This window comes from Eurosta solidaginis, chromosome 3, assembly GCF_040869045.1.
Source record: "Eurosta solidaginis isolate ZX-2024a chromosome 3, ASM4086904v1, whole genome shotgun sequence".
NCBI classification, from domain to species: Eukaryota; Metazoa; Arthropoda; class Insecta; order Diptera; family Tephritidae; genus Eurosta; species Eurosta solidaginis.
Window position 1 is genome coordinate 23,564,147 of NC_090321.1, and position 18,219 is coordinate 23,582,365.

At 32.6% G+C, this 18,219-nt stretch overlaps 2 protein-coding genes across 2 annotated transcripts in view; one reads left to right on the forward strand and one right to left on the reverse strand.

Moving 5' to 3' along the window:
* Positions 1-18,219, reverse strand: part of LOC137246283 (senecionine N-oxygenase-like) — a 339,460-nt gene that overhangs the window by 256,636 nt on the left and 64,605 nt on the right. The gene's annotated exons all lie outside the window — the stretch shown is intronic.
* On the forward strand, positions 463-17,655 carry LOC137243458 (senecionine N-oxygenase-like). Its single transcript, XM_067771247.1, is given in 6 exon segments — positions 463-704; positions 784-973; positions 1,046-1,217; positions 2,829-3,076; positions 3,078-3,362; positions 17,378-17,655. Coding segments are annotated over 6 exon segments (1,305 nt in total). The 5' UTR covers positions 463-498; the 3' UTR covers positions 17,582-17,655.

An 18,219-nucleotide genomic window follows, 5' to 3' on the forward strand; every position in this document is an offset into this window, starting at 1 on the left:
ACGCCGCCGCCGCCGATAAAGTGATCGGCGTAAACCTCTAATATATGAGTACTACTTCGGCTGATGATTACATGTGTTTATGAGTATCTCTCCGTTGCTTAGTGATGCTAGTATCAGCTTAGTTATGCTAATATTCGTCACAATATTCTATGATCATTCAATGGTTCCCATGAATTTTCGCCATAGAAATTTTTCTTTCAATTTGGTACACGTTTTTTTTTAACAATGAAGAAAGTTTTCAGATTTCATTGTTTTCAGAAAGTTACATTGTTTAAGGGAAGAAACCACTGTGGCGAAAAATATTCCCAATTTTTGTGAGATTCAAACCGAAAATCTCTGGCATATGCGTAACAGTATATCACTGCATCCGCTCTTTATTTCTAGCTACATATAAATAAACATATATTGGACATGCTTTATAATCGCACGCTTTTGAGTTGGTGAAGATAATAACAAGTTACTGAGCTAAAGAAAAAACTAATTAAAAAAATATTTAAAATGATTACTTCAAGTAGCGCAAAACGTATTTGCGTGGTGGGTGCAGGCCCCGGTGGTCTAACGGCTGTTAAATACTCATTAGCCCAAGGTTTCGACGTTATTTGCTATGAAAAGATTCAGTCTATTGGCGGACAATGGGTGTTCACAGAGACAGCGGGTGCCAAATGTGAAACCGACGTCCATAGCAGCATCTATGAAGAATTACGGTGTGTCAAATATTTAAAGTTGTGCTTAAAAAGTGCTTTGTGAAATCAAAATGTAAAAAAAATACAATTCCTCTTGTAGTACCAATGGACCCAAAGAAATAATGGCTTACTGTGACTTTGATTACCCCAAAAATATAAAGGAGTCTTTTATCAGCGCAGCTGAGGTATTGGAATATCATCAAGCATATGCAAAGCACTTTAAGTTGGCACCACATATCAAACTGGAACATGAAGTAATACGCATTAGACCATATAACGGACTATGGGAGGTACTTAAAGTGCTACGTTATTGAGATTTTCGTATAAAATTTTTAACATCGACAATTTTTTAAAACTTTCAGGTTTATGTACTTGACAAGGGAAGCAATCAATTTCATGTTAAGGAATTTGATTTCATATTTGTTTGTAATGGGCGAGGTGTGACCCCAAATTATGCGCACATAAAGGATTGGGAAAAATATCAGGGCCGGCGCATGCACAGCCATATGTATCGGAGAGCCCGAGATTTCAAGGGTATGTTAACAATAGCCGTGTTTTTTTACACGCGTATACGTTTACGTTTGCGCGTAAAAAAACGCTTATCCTCGCTTAGATAGTGCTTAGCAGGTGCATCTAGCGTCAGTGGTTAAATAATTAACTACAGAACAGGGTGTACCTAAAATCGGAGACACAAACCTCTGGTGGTGTAGAACATATACATAGCTGAATCAGTTGCGATGAATAGTGGACACGCATAGAATACATAGAATTAATGTAGAGGTGAAACATAGACACATATTTCAGTTACATTTGAGTACAATGCGTATTGAAATTTAGTAGAACAAATTTTAAGCGCAGCAATTTCAGAGGTGTATTTAAAGTTTAACGCTTAGCAGTCCATATAAAGTTTAAGCGTAAACGTCTTTAGATATAAAGAAAAACACGGCTATTGTTGGAAATTCTATCAGTAAAGTGGTAGGTAGATCAATCATATTTTTCCTGAGTGAAAAGTTCTAGCACAATTACTATATTATCTTTTGCCCCTCTGAACTTCAGTTTAAGAAATTCGCTTTTATGGGTACAAAGGTGGCAGTCTTAATTTTTTTCGGTCTTCGAGCCTACAGTATCTTCATCTCTATGAGATTATGGAAAAACAACTTTATAAAAAACATTCCTAGAACGAAGGTCTCTGACAGTGTGATACCATTATGATGACGATCACGGGATCCTGCTATGGAATCGTAACATACGATCACGGATCGAAAACGGTTTTCACACAAGCGGTAAAAACAAGGCTATCCAACTATTTAAAAAAATAATAATATATTATTGATTTAGTGGGAACGCGTTGTCCCTAGTTCACATTTTTCGTTAATCCAATACACCTTTCGGAGCTAAAGTGATTTAAAGAACGGCATTCGATTACGGATCGTATGTAACGATTCGGCCCCTGGTCTTTTTTAAAAACGTCGCAATTATCGGACTTTAATACCGGGATTGTTGAAAATAGCATTTTAATATCCATCTTAATACTTTAAAACTTGTTCCATAAATATTCCCATTTTAAGAGCGAAACAAGCATTAAACAATGATTTTCATCGCACATACATAACCTTATTCTAAAGTCAGATTTTCCAAATTGATTAAATTTTTCGAGATATTCGTGTCTAAGATTGGGATAAACTCCGCTATATCACGGCGGATAAGAGGGGTTTTGCCATTTCTTTCACACTGTATGGGCTAGAGCTTGAAATTTCACCGGATGCTTACATATACTCAAGGAATAGATTCTTGTCTGAAATAGTTGTCAAGATCGGTCTTATATATAATATGTATCCTATACAACGATTTGTTCGAGGTTTTACGTCATTTCTTCCTCATTTTAACAGCTAGAAGTTCAATATTTGACTAGAGTTTTTGAAAAATTGTATATTGGAATTACTGAGTTTGTGAAACGCGTCTTTTTTTGTCAAAAACCATAAACAAATATATACTGGCTAAATTTCGGGACGGCCCGGGATTCCGGGATTGAACTTTCAGATCCCGAATATCTCGAGGGCAAAAAAGTCTAGAAAATTGTCATCCATATATACCATACAGTTATTATTAAGTCTATGAATTCTTAACTATTTATTTCTTTAATAGATGAAACGGTTCTTATTATCGGCTCTGGTTACAGTGGCATGGATTTAGGTCACCAAATATTCAAATATGCCACACATATTTGCATCAGCTATCACGTGACGCCGCCACCACCCAGTAATTTCAAGCCGAATGTCGTACTCAAACCAGCCATCAAATATTTTACAGCAAATGGCGCTTGCTTTAGCGATGGCACCACCCAAAATTTCAGCGTCGTAATTTATTGCACGGGTTTTAATTATACAGCCCCTTTTTTTAAGCACCGACTGTGGTGTTTTCATAGATGAAAATGTAGTATACCCACTTTACAAACACTGCATCAATATTAATCAGCCAACAATGGCTTTTGTGGGGCTTCATATCAATACATTCTCTGCACTACTCGATCTTACCGTGCGCTTTGCGCTGGAATATTTTAGTAAACGGAAAACACAACCCAATCGAGACGATATGTTGCAAGAGACAGACGCTGAATTAGCTGAACGAAAAGCAAAAGGTCTGCGGAAAAGACTAACGCATGAAATAAATGATCTAGAGGTAAATAATTTGTACTGGCATAAGGATAATCAATGCTGATCACACGACTGTCGAGGGTTTACCAAAGCGATTTTCGACATCTCGCTGGATTCGCATTAAACAAAATTTTTGTTGTATTTTTGCCATTACCGCGGTGGCGCGAGGAGGATTCAGAAAACAAAAATTGAAAAACACGTTTTTTTCAGAAAACATTAGTCAGAACTCTTTTTTTCAGAAAGCCAAACTTCATAAGTCAAATTTCAGAAGTCAAATATCAGAAGTCAAAATTCAGAAAGTAATCAGAGAGCAAAAAACATTAAATTTTGCGCAAAATTTTTGCTCTCTGATTACTTTTTGAAGTTTGACTTAAGAAATTTAACTTCTGATTTTTTTTTTCAGCCATCTGGTAAGTTCATGGAACACAGCAACATCGAAAAAGGCGTTATATCCAATCTATTTATGGATGTACTATGTATAATAGCACCAAATTGAGTGAAGCCCGAACAAATAATTCTATCGAAGGGTGGCACAACGTCATTCTAAGTGCGTTTGGAACACACCCTAACATATTTAATTTCATAAATAAAATAAACAAGTAAGGAAGGTTAAGTTCGGGTGTAACCGAACATTACATACTCAGTTGAGAGCTATGGTGACAACATAAGGGAAAATAACCATGTAGGAAAATGAACCGAGGGTAACCCTGGAATGTGTTTGTATGACATGTGTATCAAATGAAAGGTATTAAAGAGTATTTTAAGAGGGAGTGGGCCATAGTTCTATAGGTGGACGCCATTTAGGGATATCGACATAAAGGTGGATAAGGGTTGACTTTAGAATTTGTTGTACGATATGGGTATCAAATGAAAGGTGTTAATGAGTATTTTAAAAGGGAGTGATCCTTATTTCCATAGGTGGACGCCGTTTCGTGATATTGCCATAAAGGGGACCAGGGGTGACTCTAGAATGCGTTTGTACTATATGGGTATCAAATGAAAGGTGTCAATGAGTATTTTAAGAGGGCGTGGGCCTTAGTTCTATATGTGGACGCCTTTTCGAGATATCGCCATAAAGGTGGACCAGGGGTGACTCTAGAATTTGTTTGTACTATATGGGTATCAAATGAAAGGTGTTAATGAGTATTTTAAAAAGGAGTGGGCCTTAGTTCTATAGGTGGACGCCTTTTCGGAATATTGTTATAAAAGTGGACCAGGGTTGACTCTAGAATGCGTTTGTACAATATGGGTATCAAACGAAAGGTGTTAATAAGTGTGTTAAAAGGGAGTGGGCCTTAGTTCTATGGGTGGACACCTTTTCGGGATATCGCCATAAACGTGGACCAGGGGTGACTCTAGAATGCGTTTGTACAATATGGGTATCAAATAAAAGGTGTTAATGAGTATTTTAAAAGGGCGTGGGCCTTAGTTCCATAGGTGGATGCCTTTTCGAGATATCGCCATAAAGGTGTGCCAGGGGTGACTCTAGAATTTTTTTGTACGATATGGGTATCAAATGAAAGGTGTTAATGAGTATTTTAAAAAGGAGTGGGCCTTAGTTCTATATGTGGACGCCTTTTCGAGATATCGCCATAAAGGTGGACCAGGGGTGACTCTAGAATTCGTTTGTACGATATGGGTATCAAATGAAAGGTGTTAATGAGTATTTTAAAATGGAGTGGGCCTTAGTTCTATATGTGGACGCCTTTTCGAGATATCGCCATAAAGGTGGACCAGGGGTGACTCTAGAATTCGTTTGTACGATATGGGTATCAAATGAAAGGTGTTAATGAGTATTTTAAAAGGGCGTGGGCCTTAGTTCCATAGGTGGATGCCTTTTCGAGATATCGCCATAAAGGTGGGCCAGGGGTGACTCTAGAATTTTTTTGTACGATATGGGTATCAAATGAAAGGTGTTAATGAGTATTTTAAAAAGAAGTGGGCCTTAGTTCTATATGTGGACGCCTTTTCGAGATATCGCCATAAACGTGGACCAGGGGTGACTCTAGAATGTGTTTGTACGATATGGGTATCAAATTAAAGGTACTAATAAGGGTTTTAAAAGGGAGTGGCCCTTAGTTGTATATGTGAAGGAGTTTTCGAGATATCGACCAAAATGTGGACCAGGGTGATCCAGAACTTCATCTGTCGGGTACGGCTAATTTATTTATATATGTAATACCACGAACAGTATTCCTTCCAAGATTCCAAGGGCTTTTGATTTCGCCCTGCAAATCTTTTTCATTTTCTTCTACTTAATATGGTAGGTGTGACACCCATTTTACCAAGTTTTTTTCTAAAGTTATATTTTGCGTCAACAGACCAATACAATTACCATGTTTCATCCCTTTTTTCGTATTTGGTATATAATTATGGCATTTTTTTCATTTTTCTTAATTTTCGATATCGAAAAATTGGGCGTGGTCATAGTCGGATTTCGGCCATTTTTTACACCAATACGAAGTGAGTTCAGATAAGTACGTGAACTGAGTTTAGTAAAGATATATCGATTTTTGCTCAAGTTATCGTAATAAAGGCCGAGCGGAAGGACAGAGGTCGACTGTGTATAAAAACTGGGCGCGGCTTCAACCGATTTCGCCCTTTTTCACAGAAAACAATTACCGTCCTAGAATCTAAGCCTCTACCAAATTTCACAAGGTTTGGTAATTTTTGTTCGACTTATGGCATTAAAAGTATCCTAGACAAATTAAATGAAAAAGGGCGGAGCCACGCCCATTTTGAAATTTTCTTTTGTTTTTGTATTTTGTTGCACCATATCATTACTGGAGTTGAATGTTGGCATAATTTGCTTATATACTGTAAAGATTACTTTTCTTTTAAAATTTGAATTAACTTTTCTTTTAAAATTTGAATCTAAAAAAAATTTTTTTTAAAAAGTGGGCGTGGTCGTCCTCCGATTTTGCTAATTTTTAGTAAGCAGACATATAGTAATAAGAGTAACGTTCCTGCCAAATTTCATCATGATATCTTCAACGACTGCCAAATAACAGCTTGCAAAACTTCTAAATTACCTTCTTTTAAAAGTGGGCGGTGCCACGCCCATTGTCCAAAATTTTACCATTTTTCTATTCTGCGTCACAAGTTCAACTCACCTACCAAGTTTCATCGCTTAATCCATATTTGGTAATGAATTATCGCACTTTTTCGATTTTTCGAAATTTTCGATATCGAAAAAGTGGGCGTGGTTATTGTCCGATATCGTTCATTTTAAATAGCGATCTGAGATGAGTACCCAGGAACCTATATACCAAATTTCAACAAGATACCTCAAAATTTACTCAAGTTATCGTGTTAACGGACAGACGGACGGACGGACATGGCTAAATCGAATTTTTTTTCGATACTGATGATTTTGATATATGGAAGTCTATATCTATCTCGATTGCTTTATACCTGTACAACCAACCGTTATCCAATCAAAGTTAATATACTCTGTGAGCTCTGCTCAACTGAGTATAAAAACGAACAGTAATAACAGAAATAAAATTGCAGCATTTTTTAGCTGGAGGCGAGTCATATCGAAAACATAAGAAAAAATATAAAGAACTCGCACATAGAGGTATTTGAGCAATCTGGGCGGCTAAAATTATTTTTGGCTTTAAATAGTTTAATTATGTTACTCATGGTGATTTCAGTTATATTTAACTATTTATTTTATTTTATCATATATACAGTGTTCCAAAAAAGTATACGGACAGCAAAGTTTCTTAAAAAATCATTGTTTTTTGTTTTAAATAATTTAATTATTATATATTTTTCATGGCGATTTCAGTTATATTTAACTATTTATTTTATTTTATCATATATACAGTGTTCCAAAAAAGTATACGGACAGCAAAGTTTCTTAAAAAATCATTGTTTTTTGCTTTAAATTGTTTAATTATGTTATTCATGGTGATTTCAGTTATATTTAACTATTTATTTTATTTAATTACATATACAGTAGTCCAAAAAAGTCTATGGACAGCAAAGTTTCTTAAAAAATCATTGTTTTTTGCTTTAAATTGTTTAATTATGTTATTCATGGTGATTTCAGTTATATTTAACTATTTATTTTATTTAATTACATATACAGTGGCCCAAGAAAGTCTACGGACAGCAAAGTTTCTTAAAAAATCATTGTTTTTTGCTTTAAATTGTTTAATATGTTACTCATCGTGATTTCAGTTATATTTAAGTTTTTATTTTATTTTATTATATATACAGTGGCCCAAGAAAGTCTACGGACAGCAAAGTTTCTTAAAAAATTCTTGTTTTTTACTTTAAATTGTTTAATTATGTTACTCATCGTGATTTCAGTTATATTTAAGTTTTTATTTTATTTTATTATATATACAGTGGCCCAAGAAAGTCTACAGACAGCAAAGTTTCTTAAAAAATCTTTGTTTTTTACTTTAAATTGTTTAACTATGTTACTCATCGTGATTTCAGTTATATTTAAGTTTTTATTCTATCTTATTATACATACAGTGGCCCAAGAAAGTCTACGGACAGCAAAGTTTTTTAAAAAATCATTGTTTTTTGCTTTAAATTGTTTAATATGTTACTCATCGTGATTTCAGTTATATTTAAGTTTTTATTTTATTTTATTATATATACAGTGGCCCAAGAAAGTCTACGGACAGCAAAGTTTCTTAAAAAATCCTTGTTTTTTACTTTAAATTGTTTAATTATGTTACTCATCGTGATTTCAGTTATATTTAAGTTTTCATTTTATTATATATACAGTGGCCCAAGAAAGTCTACAGACAGAAAAGTTTCTTAAAAAATCTTTGTTTTTTACTTTAAATTGTTTAATTATGTTACTCATCGTGATTTCAGTTATATTTAAGTTTTTGTTTTATTTTATTATATATACAGTGGCCCAAGAAAGTCTACGGACAGCAAAGTTTCTTAAAAAATCATTGTTTTTTGCTTTAAATTGTTCAATATGTTACTCATCGTGATTTCAGTTATATTTAAGTTTTTAATCTATTTTATTATATTAACAGTGGCCCAAGAAAGTCTACGGACAGCAAAGTTTCTTAAAAAATCATTGTTTTTTACTTTAAATTGTTTAATTATGTTACTCATCGTGATTTCAGTTATATTTAAGTTTTTATTTTATTTTATTCTATATACAGTGGTTCAAAAAAGTGTACGGACAGCAGTTTCTTAAAAAATCATTGTTTTTTGCTTTAAATTGTTTAATATGTTACTCATCGTGATTTCAGTTATATTTAAGTTTTTGTTTTATTTTATTATATATACAGTGGTCCAAAAAAGTGTACGGACAGCAGTTTCTTAAAAAATCATTGTTTTTTGCTTTAAATTGTTTAATTATATTACTCATCGTGATTTCAGTTATATTTAAGTTTTTATTTTATTTTATTATATATACAGTGGCCCAAGAAAGTCTACGGGCAGCAAAGTTTCTTAAAAAATCATTGTTTTTTGCTTTAAATTGTTTAATATGTTACTCATCGTGATTTCAGTTATATTTAAGTTTTTATTTTATTTTATTATATATACAGTGGTCCAAAAAAGTGTACGGACAGCAGTTTCTTAAAAAATCATTGTTTTTTGCTTTAAATTGTTTAACTATGTTACTCATCGTGATTTCAGTTATATTTAAGTTTTTATTTTATTTTATTATATATACAGTGGCCCAAGAAAGTCTACGGACAGCAAAGTTTCTTAAAAAATCATTGTTTTTTACTTTAAATTGTTTAACTATGTTACCCATCGTGATTTCAATTATATTTAAGTTTTTATTTTATTTTATTATATATACAGTGGCCCAAGAAAGTCTACGGACAGCAAAGTTTCTTAAAAAATCATGGTTTTTTACTTTAAATTGTTTAATTATGTTACTCATCGTGATTTCAGTTATATTTAAGTTTTTATTTTATTTTATTATATATACAGTGGCCCAAGAAAGTCTACGGACAGCAAAGTTTCTTAAAAAATCATTGTTTTTTACTTTAAATTGTTTAATTATGTTAGCCATCGTGATTTCAGTTATATTTAAGTTTTTATTTTATTTTATTATATATACAGTGGCCCAAGAAAGTCTACGGACAGCAAAGTTTCTTAAAAAATCATTGTTTTTTACTTTAAATTGTTTAATTATGCTACTCATCGTGATTTCAGTTATATTTAAGTTTTTATTTTATTTTATTATATATACAGTGGCCCAAGAAAGTCTACGGACAGCAAAGTTTCTTAAAAAATCATTGTTTTTTACTTTAAATTGTTTAATTATGTTACTCATCGTGATTTCAGTTATATCTAAGTTTTTATTTTATTTTATTATATGTACAGTGGCCCAAGAAAGTCTACGGACAGCAAAGTTTCTTAAAAAATCATTGTTTTTTACTTTAAATTGTTTAATTATGTTACTCATCGTGATTTCAGTTATATCTAAGTTTTTATTTTATTTTATTATATATACAGTGGCCCAAGAAAGTCTACGGACAGCAAAGTTTCTTAAAAAATCATTGTTTTTTACTTTAAATTTTTTAATTATGTTACTCATCGTGATTTCAGTTATATTTAAGTTTTTATTTTATTTTATTATATATACAGTGGCCCAAGAAAGTCTACGGACAGCAAAGTTTCTTAAAAAATCATTGTTTTTTACTTTAAATTGTTTAATTATGTTACTCATCGTGATTTCAGTTATATTTAAGTTTTTATTTTATTTTATTATATATACAGTGGTCCAAAAAAGTGTACGGACAGCAGTTTCTTAAAAAATCATTGTTTTTTGCTTTAAATTGTTTAATATGTTACTCATCGTGATTTCAGTTATATTTAAGTTTTTGTTTTATTTTATTCTTAAAAAATCATTGTTTTTTGCTTTAAATTGTTCAATATGTTACTCATCGTGATTTCAGTTATATTTAAGTTTTTGTTTCATTTTATTATATATACAGTGGTCCAAAAAAGTGTACGGACAGCAGTTTCTTAAAAAATCATTGTTTTTTGCTTTAAATTGTTTAATTATATTACTCATCGTGATTTCAGTTATATTTCAGTTTTTATTTTATTTTATTATATATACAGTGGCCCAAGAAAGTCTACGGGCAGCAAAGTTTCTTAAAAAATCATTGTTTTTTGCTTTAAATTGTTTAATATGTTACTCATCGTGATTTCAGTTATATTTAAGTTTTTATTTTATTTTATTATATATACAGTGGTCCAAAAAAGTGTACGGACAGCAGTTTCTTAAAAAATCATTGTTTTTTGCTTTAAATTGTTTAATTATGTTACTCATCGTGATTTCAGTTATATTTAAGTTTTTATTTTATTTTATTATATATACAGTGGCCCAAGAAAGTCTACGGACAGCAAAGTTTCTTAAAAAATCATTGTTTTTTACTTTAAATTGTTTAATTATGTTACCCATCGTGATTTCAGTTATATTTAAGTTTTTATTTTATTTTATTATATATACAGTGGCCCAAGAAAGTCTACGGACACCAAAGTTTCTTAAAAAATCATTGTTTTTTACTTTAAATTGTTTAATTATGTTACTCATCGTGATTTCAGTTATATTTAAGTTTTTATTTTATTTTATTATATATACAGTGGCCCAAGAAAGTCTACGGACAGCAAAGTTTCTTAAAAAATCATTGTTTTTTGCTTTAAATTGTTTAATTATGTTACTCATCGTGATTTCAGTTATATTTAAGTTTTTATTTTATTTTATTATATATACAGTGGCCCAAGAAAGTCTACGGACAGCAAAGTTTCTTAAAAAATCATTGTTTTTTACTTTAAATTGTTTAATTATGTTACTCATCGTGATTTCAGTTATATCTAAGTTTTTATTTTATTTTATTATATATACAGTGGCCCAAGAGAGTCTACGGACAACAAAGTTTCTTAAAAAATCATTGTTTTTTACTTTAAATTGTTTAATTATATTACTCATCGTGATTTCAGTTCTATTTAAGTTTTTATTTTATTTTATTATATATACAGTGGCCCAAGAAAGTCTACGGACAGCAAAGTTTCTTAAAAAATCATTGTTTTTTACTTTAAATTGTTTAATTATGTTACCCATCGTAATTTCAGTTATATTTAAGTTTTTATTTTATTTTATTATATATACAGTGGCCCAAGAAAGTCTACGGACAGCAAAGTTTCTTAAAAAATCATTGTTTTTTACTTTAAATTGTTTAATTAAGTTACTAATCGTGATTTCAGTTATATTTAAGTTTTTATTTTAATTTATTATATATACAGTGGCCCAAGAAAGTCTACGGACAGCAAAGTTTCTTAAAAAATCATTGTTTTTTGCTTTAAATTGTTTAATTATGTTACTCATCGTGATTTCAGTTATATCTAAGTTTTTATTTTATTTTATTATATATACAGTGGCCCAAGAAAGTCTACGGACAGCAAAGTTTCTTAAAAAATCATTGTTTTTTGCTTTAAATTGTTTAATTATGTTACCCATCGTGATTTCAGTCATATTTAAGTTTTTATTTTATTTTATTATATATACAGTGGCCCAAGAAAGTCTACGGACAGCAAAGTTTCTTAAAAAATCATTGTTTTTTACTTTAAATTGTTTAATTATGTTACTCATCGTGATTTCAGTTATATTTAAGTTTTTATTTTATTTTATTATATATACAGTGGCCCAAGAAAGTCTACGGACAGCAAAGTTTCTTAAAAAATCATTGTTTTTTACTTTAAATTGTTTAATTATGTTACTCATCGTGATTTCAGTTATATTTAAGTTTTTATTTTATTTTATTATATATACAGTGGCCCAAGAAAGTCTACGGACAGCAAAGTTTCTTAAAAAATCATTGTTTTTTACTTTAAATTGTTTAATTATGTTACTCATCGTGATTTCAGTTATATTTAAGTTTTTATTTTATTTTATTATATATACAGTGGCCCAAGAAAGTCTACGGACAGCAAAGTTTCTTAAGAAATCATTGTTTTTTGCTTTAAATTGTTTAATTATGTTACCCATCGTGATTTCAGTTATATTTAAGGTTTTATTTTATTTTATTATATATACAGTGGCCCAAGAAAGTCTACGGACAGCAAAGTTTCTTAGAAAATCATTGTTTTTTGCTTTAAATTGTTTAATTATGTTACTCATCGTAATTTCAGTTATATTTAAGTTTTTATTTTATTTTATTATATATACAGTGGCCCAAAAAAGTCTACGGACAGCAAAGTTTTATAAAAAATCATTGTTTTTTGCTTTAAATTGTTTAATTATGTTACTCATCGTGATTTCAGTTATATTTAAGTTTTTATTTTATTTTATTATATATACAGTGGTCCAAAAAAGTGTACGGACAGCAGTTTCTTAAAAAATCATTGTTTTGGCTTTAAATTGTTTAATTATATTACTCATCGTGATTTCAGTTATATTTAAGTTTTTATTTTATTTTATTATATATAAAAAAGTCTACGGACATTCTAGTATAATAATTCATTCTTGTATAATAATGTACAACTTACAAGCAGATCGCACATTTCGCTGATTTTTGGCATTTATTTTTATATGCCTGGCATCGAGAATTCTAACACAATATATTAAGTAATTATCAAAAAGTTTAAGCCTGCAGAAAAATAGTAAATTTCTATACATGGCTTACGTTTGCGGTATTACCAGACTAGTAAATAATCAATACTAAAGCTAAAACTCGTATCCAAAATCCGATACACTGTTATTTGTAACAGAAGTCCAGTCGCATGGCTATTTATCATTCTTTAGGGCTCATTATCAGAGGGTATGTCAGGCAGGTCTTCATCTTGGATTTCATACGACGTATGTCTCTTTCGAGTTTCAATGTTATCTTTTTTTGAATAAGGTCCCAAGCTTAGAAAGTATTTGTCTAAACTGCTTAATTTCCCTTTAATACTTTCTGCATCTGATGCTTTCATGTGATTGAATAATTCGTTACGGGTGGATTACTCGACAAGAGAAACCTTAATTAAAACAAGTAAGGAAGGTTAAGTTCGGGTGTAACCGAACATTACATACTCAGTTGAGAGCTATGGTGACAACATAAGGGAAAATCACCATTTAGCAAAATGAACCTAGGGTAACCCTGGAATGTGTTTGTATGACAGATGTATCAAATGAAAGGTATTAAAGAGTATTTTATGAGGCAGTGGGCCATAGTTCTATGGGTGGACGCCATTTAGGGATATAGCCATAAAGGTGGATCAGGGTTGACTCTAGAATGCGTTCGTACGATATGGGTATCTAATTAAAGGTATTAATGAGTATTTTAAAAGGGCGTGGACCTAAGTTCTATAGATGGACGCCTTTTCGAGATATCGCCGTAAAGATGGACCAGGGGTGACTCTAGAATGCGTTTGTACGATATGGGTATCAAATTAAAGGTATTAATGAGAGTTTTAAAAGGAAGTGGGCCTTCGTTTTATAGGTGTTCGCCTTTTCGAGATATCGCCATAAAGGTGGACCAGGGGTGACTTTAGAATTTGTTTGTATGATATGGGTATCAAATGAAAGGTGTTAATGATTATTTTAAAAGGGCGTGGGACTTAGTTCTATAGGTGGACCCCTTTTCGAGATATCGCCATAAAGGTGGACCAGGGGTGACTCTAGACTTTGTTTGTACGATATGGGTATCAAATCAAAGGTGTTAATGAGTATTTTTAAAAGGGAGTGGGCCTTCGTTTTATAGGTGTTCGCCTTTTCGAGATATCGCCATAAAGGTGGACCAGGGGTGACTTTAGAATTTGTTTGTACGATATGGGTATCAAATTAAAGGTATTAATGAGAGTTTTAAAAGGGAGTGGTGGTAGTTGTATATGTGAAGGCGTCTTCCAGATATCGACCAAAATGTGGACCAGGGTGACCCAGAACATCATCTGTTGGATACCGCTAATTTATTTATATATATAATACCTGCCAAGATTTTAAGGGTTTTTTATTTCGCCCTGCAGAACTTTTTCATTTTCTTCTACTTAATATGGTAGGTGTCACAACCATTTTATAAAGTTTTTTCTAAAGTTATATTTCGCGTCAATAAAGCAATCCAATTACCTTACCATATTTCATCCCTTTTTTCGTATTTGGTATAGAATTATGGCATTTTTTTCATTTTTCGTAATTTTCGATATCGAAAAAGTGGGCGTGGTCATAGTCGGATTTCGTTCATTTTTCATGCCAAGATAAAGTGAGTTTAGATAAGTACGTGAACTTAGTTTAGTAAAGATATATCGATTTTTGCTCAAGTTATCGTGTTAACGGCCATGCGGAAGGACAGACGGACGACTGTGTATAAAAACTGGGCGTGACATCAACCGATTTCGCCCATTTTCACAGAAAACAATTAGCGCCATAAAATATATGCCCCTACCAAATTTCAAAACGATTGGTTAATTTTTGTTCGACTTATGGCGTTAAAAGTATCCTAGACAAATTAAATGAAAAAGGGCGGAGCCACGCCCATTTTTAAATTTTCTTTTATTTTTGTATTTTATTGCACCATATCATTACTGGAGTTGAATCTTGACTTAATTTACTTATATACTGTAAATATATTAAATTTTTTGTTAAAATTTTACTTTAAAAAAAATTTTTTTTTAAAAGTGGGCGTGGTCCTTCTCCGATTTTGCTAATTTTTATTAAGCGTACATATAGTAATAAGAGTAACGCTCCTGCTAAATTTCATCGTGATATCTTCAACGACTGCCAAATTACAGCTTGCAAAGTTTTAAATTACCTTCTTTTAAAAGTGGGCGGTGCCACGCCCATTGTCCAAGATTTTACTAATTTTCTATTTTGCGTCATAAGTTCAACTCATCTACCAAGTTTCGTCGCTTTATCGGTCTTTTGTAATGAATTATCGCACTTTCTCTGTTTTTCGAAATTTTCGATATCGAAAAAGTGGGCGTGGTTATAGTCCGATATCGTTCATTTTAAATAGCGATCTGAGATGAGTGCTCAGAAACCTACACACCAAATTTCATCAAGATACCTCAAAATTTACTCAAGTTATCGTGTTAACGGAGGGACGGACGGACGGACGGACATGGCTCAATCAAATTTTTTTTCGATCCTGATTATTTTGATATATGGAAGTCTATATCTATCTCGATTCCTTTATATATGTACAACCAACCGTTATCCAATCAAACTTAATATACTCTGTGAGCTCTGCTCAACTGAGTATAAAAATCTTAATACAGCTATATACAGAACATACAAAAAAATGTTAGTCATCGATTGCAGTTTTTGGGGTATATTGGCCAAATAGATCTACGATTCGTTATCAGCACATTGATTCAAGATCAAATTCTGCGATTGCGTTTCTAAACGTGAGATTAACGTCCAAACTGAGTTTCATAAAAATCAGACATCTTTTAATATAACCGCCCACAAGAGTAGGGGGCGTGGCACGGTACCAATCATCACCATATTGCATATATATTCTTTTCATGCTACAACAAGATCACGCACCAAATTTCAACAAAATTGGAGTATGTTTACTATTTTTTATTGCTCACCCTATGGAGATGGCAACATTGTGCAACGCTCAAAATTACCAATTTTTTTCAAAAAGCGGGAATAAGCGGGACCAATCTTTCCACTATTTAAAATTTTCAAAACACAGGCTTTCTTAAAAAATTGGAATCAATGCGAGGCAAAGCGGGGCACTAAAACAAAAACCTTTTGGAAAAAAAAATTGGAAAAAAATTTTGCACCAATACATCACTTTTTAAAAATTGTATTACTATGGCGTTAAGTACTATATAAATTTTAAAACACATAAATATTATCAACACTTACCTGTTTCATAAGCATCAATGGCTTATTTTTTATAAACTTCACTGAAACCCGTAAAAATATCAATTGAAAATATACTCTAAGAACGTGAAAAACTGCCGCAAGATACGCACGAATGGTCCAAATTTGAGTGGATGTCCACACTAGGCATTTGAATTATGAAAATAAATAATAATTGATTCTAATACGCTATAGAGTATTGGTCTACTAAAACCAATTTTTTTTTTATTTGCTGCGTCTTGAAAAATTGATTTTTGGCCGCCCAGATTGCTCAAATACCTCTATGTGCCTCGGCCAGCTGACTTATTTTGTTTCATTGATTTTCCGATAGGGTGGATAAATGATTTATATTGGAACTATTTTCCGTCATTCCTTGTCAAATTTGGTTTCGAGACAAGCCGGTTTCGGCGTTGTGCCATAATCAGTGTCGCTCAACGCCGAAACCGGTTTGTCGCGAAACCTCGGCCAGCGTTTGTTTAATATTGTAAATTCATGTGTTGTTGTTATTGTATTAACGATAAAGACACTCCCCGAAGACTTTGGGGAGTGTTATCGGTGTTGATTGTCCTTTGCCGGATATAGATTGGTACGTTCCGGTAACAAATCACCATTAAGGTACTAGCCCGACCATCTCGGGAACGATTAATATGACCACATTAAACCTTCTAGGCCATACCGCACTCCCACCTCCTGGTTCCATGAGGAACTTAGGGTCGCCAGAACCTCGCCTGCTACATATGTGTTTGATAAATTCATATTTGTAACAGGATTCCCCTCGCGTAGGTAAGGTTGACAATTGGGTTGCGGAAGCTTTGGAGCCATAAAGCTGTATATTGCTCTTATGAACCGCTTGAATCCCTGTAAATTCATTTTTCATGCAGAGGTTCAATATGTACAAATAAATTTGTTCTCTCGAAGGTCGGTTTAGTAGCCGAGTTCACTGATTTTTTATCAAGTTAAGAAGTCTCAGTTAAAACTCATCTGCTTTGCAGATGTCGAGCAGCTCCCGTCCCACCAATTTGTAGGAAATATAAAAAAGGAGCACGACGAGAAGCTCGGCCTAAAATTTCTTCGGAGGTTATCGCGCCTTACATCTATCTATCTATCAAAGAACTCTCAACCGTTAACGCTCCCCAAAACTTTCGGCGGAGTATTTTTGACATTACACAAACACTCGGCAATCGTGAAGCTTATATCCGAATAACTAACAGTGTTTAATAATTTTCGTTTTTTTTTTCTAGTACAATTACTATGAGGATCTAGCAAACACTGCCGGCATCACACCTATAAAACCGGCAATAATTAAAATCATGTTAGACACTATGAGCAAATTTCTAACCGAATTTGACACATTTCGTGAAACAGTCTATGAAATATTGGATGATGAAAATTTTGTAATTTATCCAAATGTGAGTGCAAAGGAAGCGAAAGATAATGAAGTTTGAAGTATATGTAAAAATGTATTTACCTAGTATATGTATTTAACTAGGAATTAAACTCATTTCCAAAAATAAAACAAACAAATGATAATAACAGAATCTTTTTTGATATGGAGCGAAGAAGACTTCTGCGTAGCAGATCACTAGTTCCTGCTGCGTTATCACTCGTTTTAGATGCAAGGTCTGACGCCAGACTGTTTCTTTTATTTTGTCAACAGCAGCAGCGTTAACCCACCCACCGATCCAGCGAAGAACCCCTTTTAACAATAAATGCTACTTTAGACTGAGTAGGCAATTAAAAAGTAAAATCCTCTCCGTCAAACAAAGATCAGGCTTTACAAGTCACATATCGTACTCCTCCTGCTATGTGGGGCAGAAGCATGAACCATGACAATATTACATGAAGCGGTCTGGGAATGTTCGAGGTAAAGGTGCTTCGCAAGGCTTACGAAAATGTACGCGTTTAAAACAGTCCAGCAAATTAAAACAGCTGCTACGCTGGCTAGAACATTTTAGGCGAATTTAATATGATGCTCAGGCTAAGGATTTATGGGAATCCGCCTACGGAAGCAGCTTCGTAGCACCGTCGCTGGAAGGACTAGGTGGAAAACGATTTAAATTGCCTTCGTGTTACCAATTGTAGC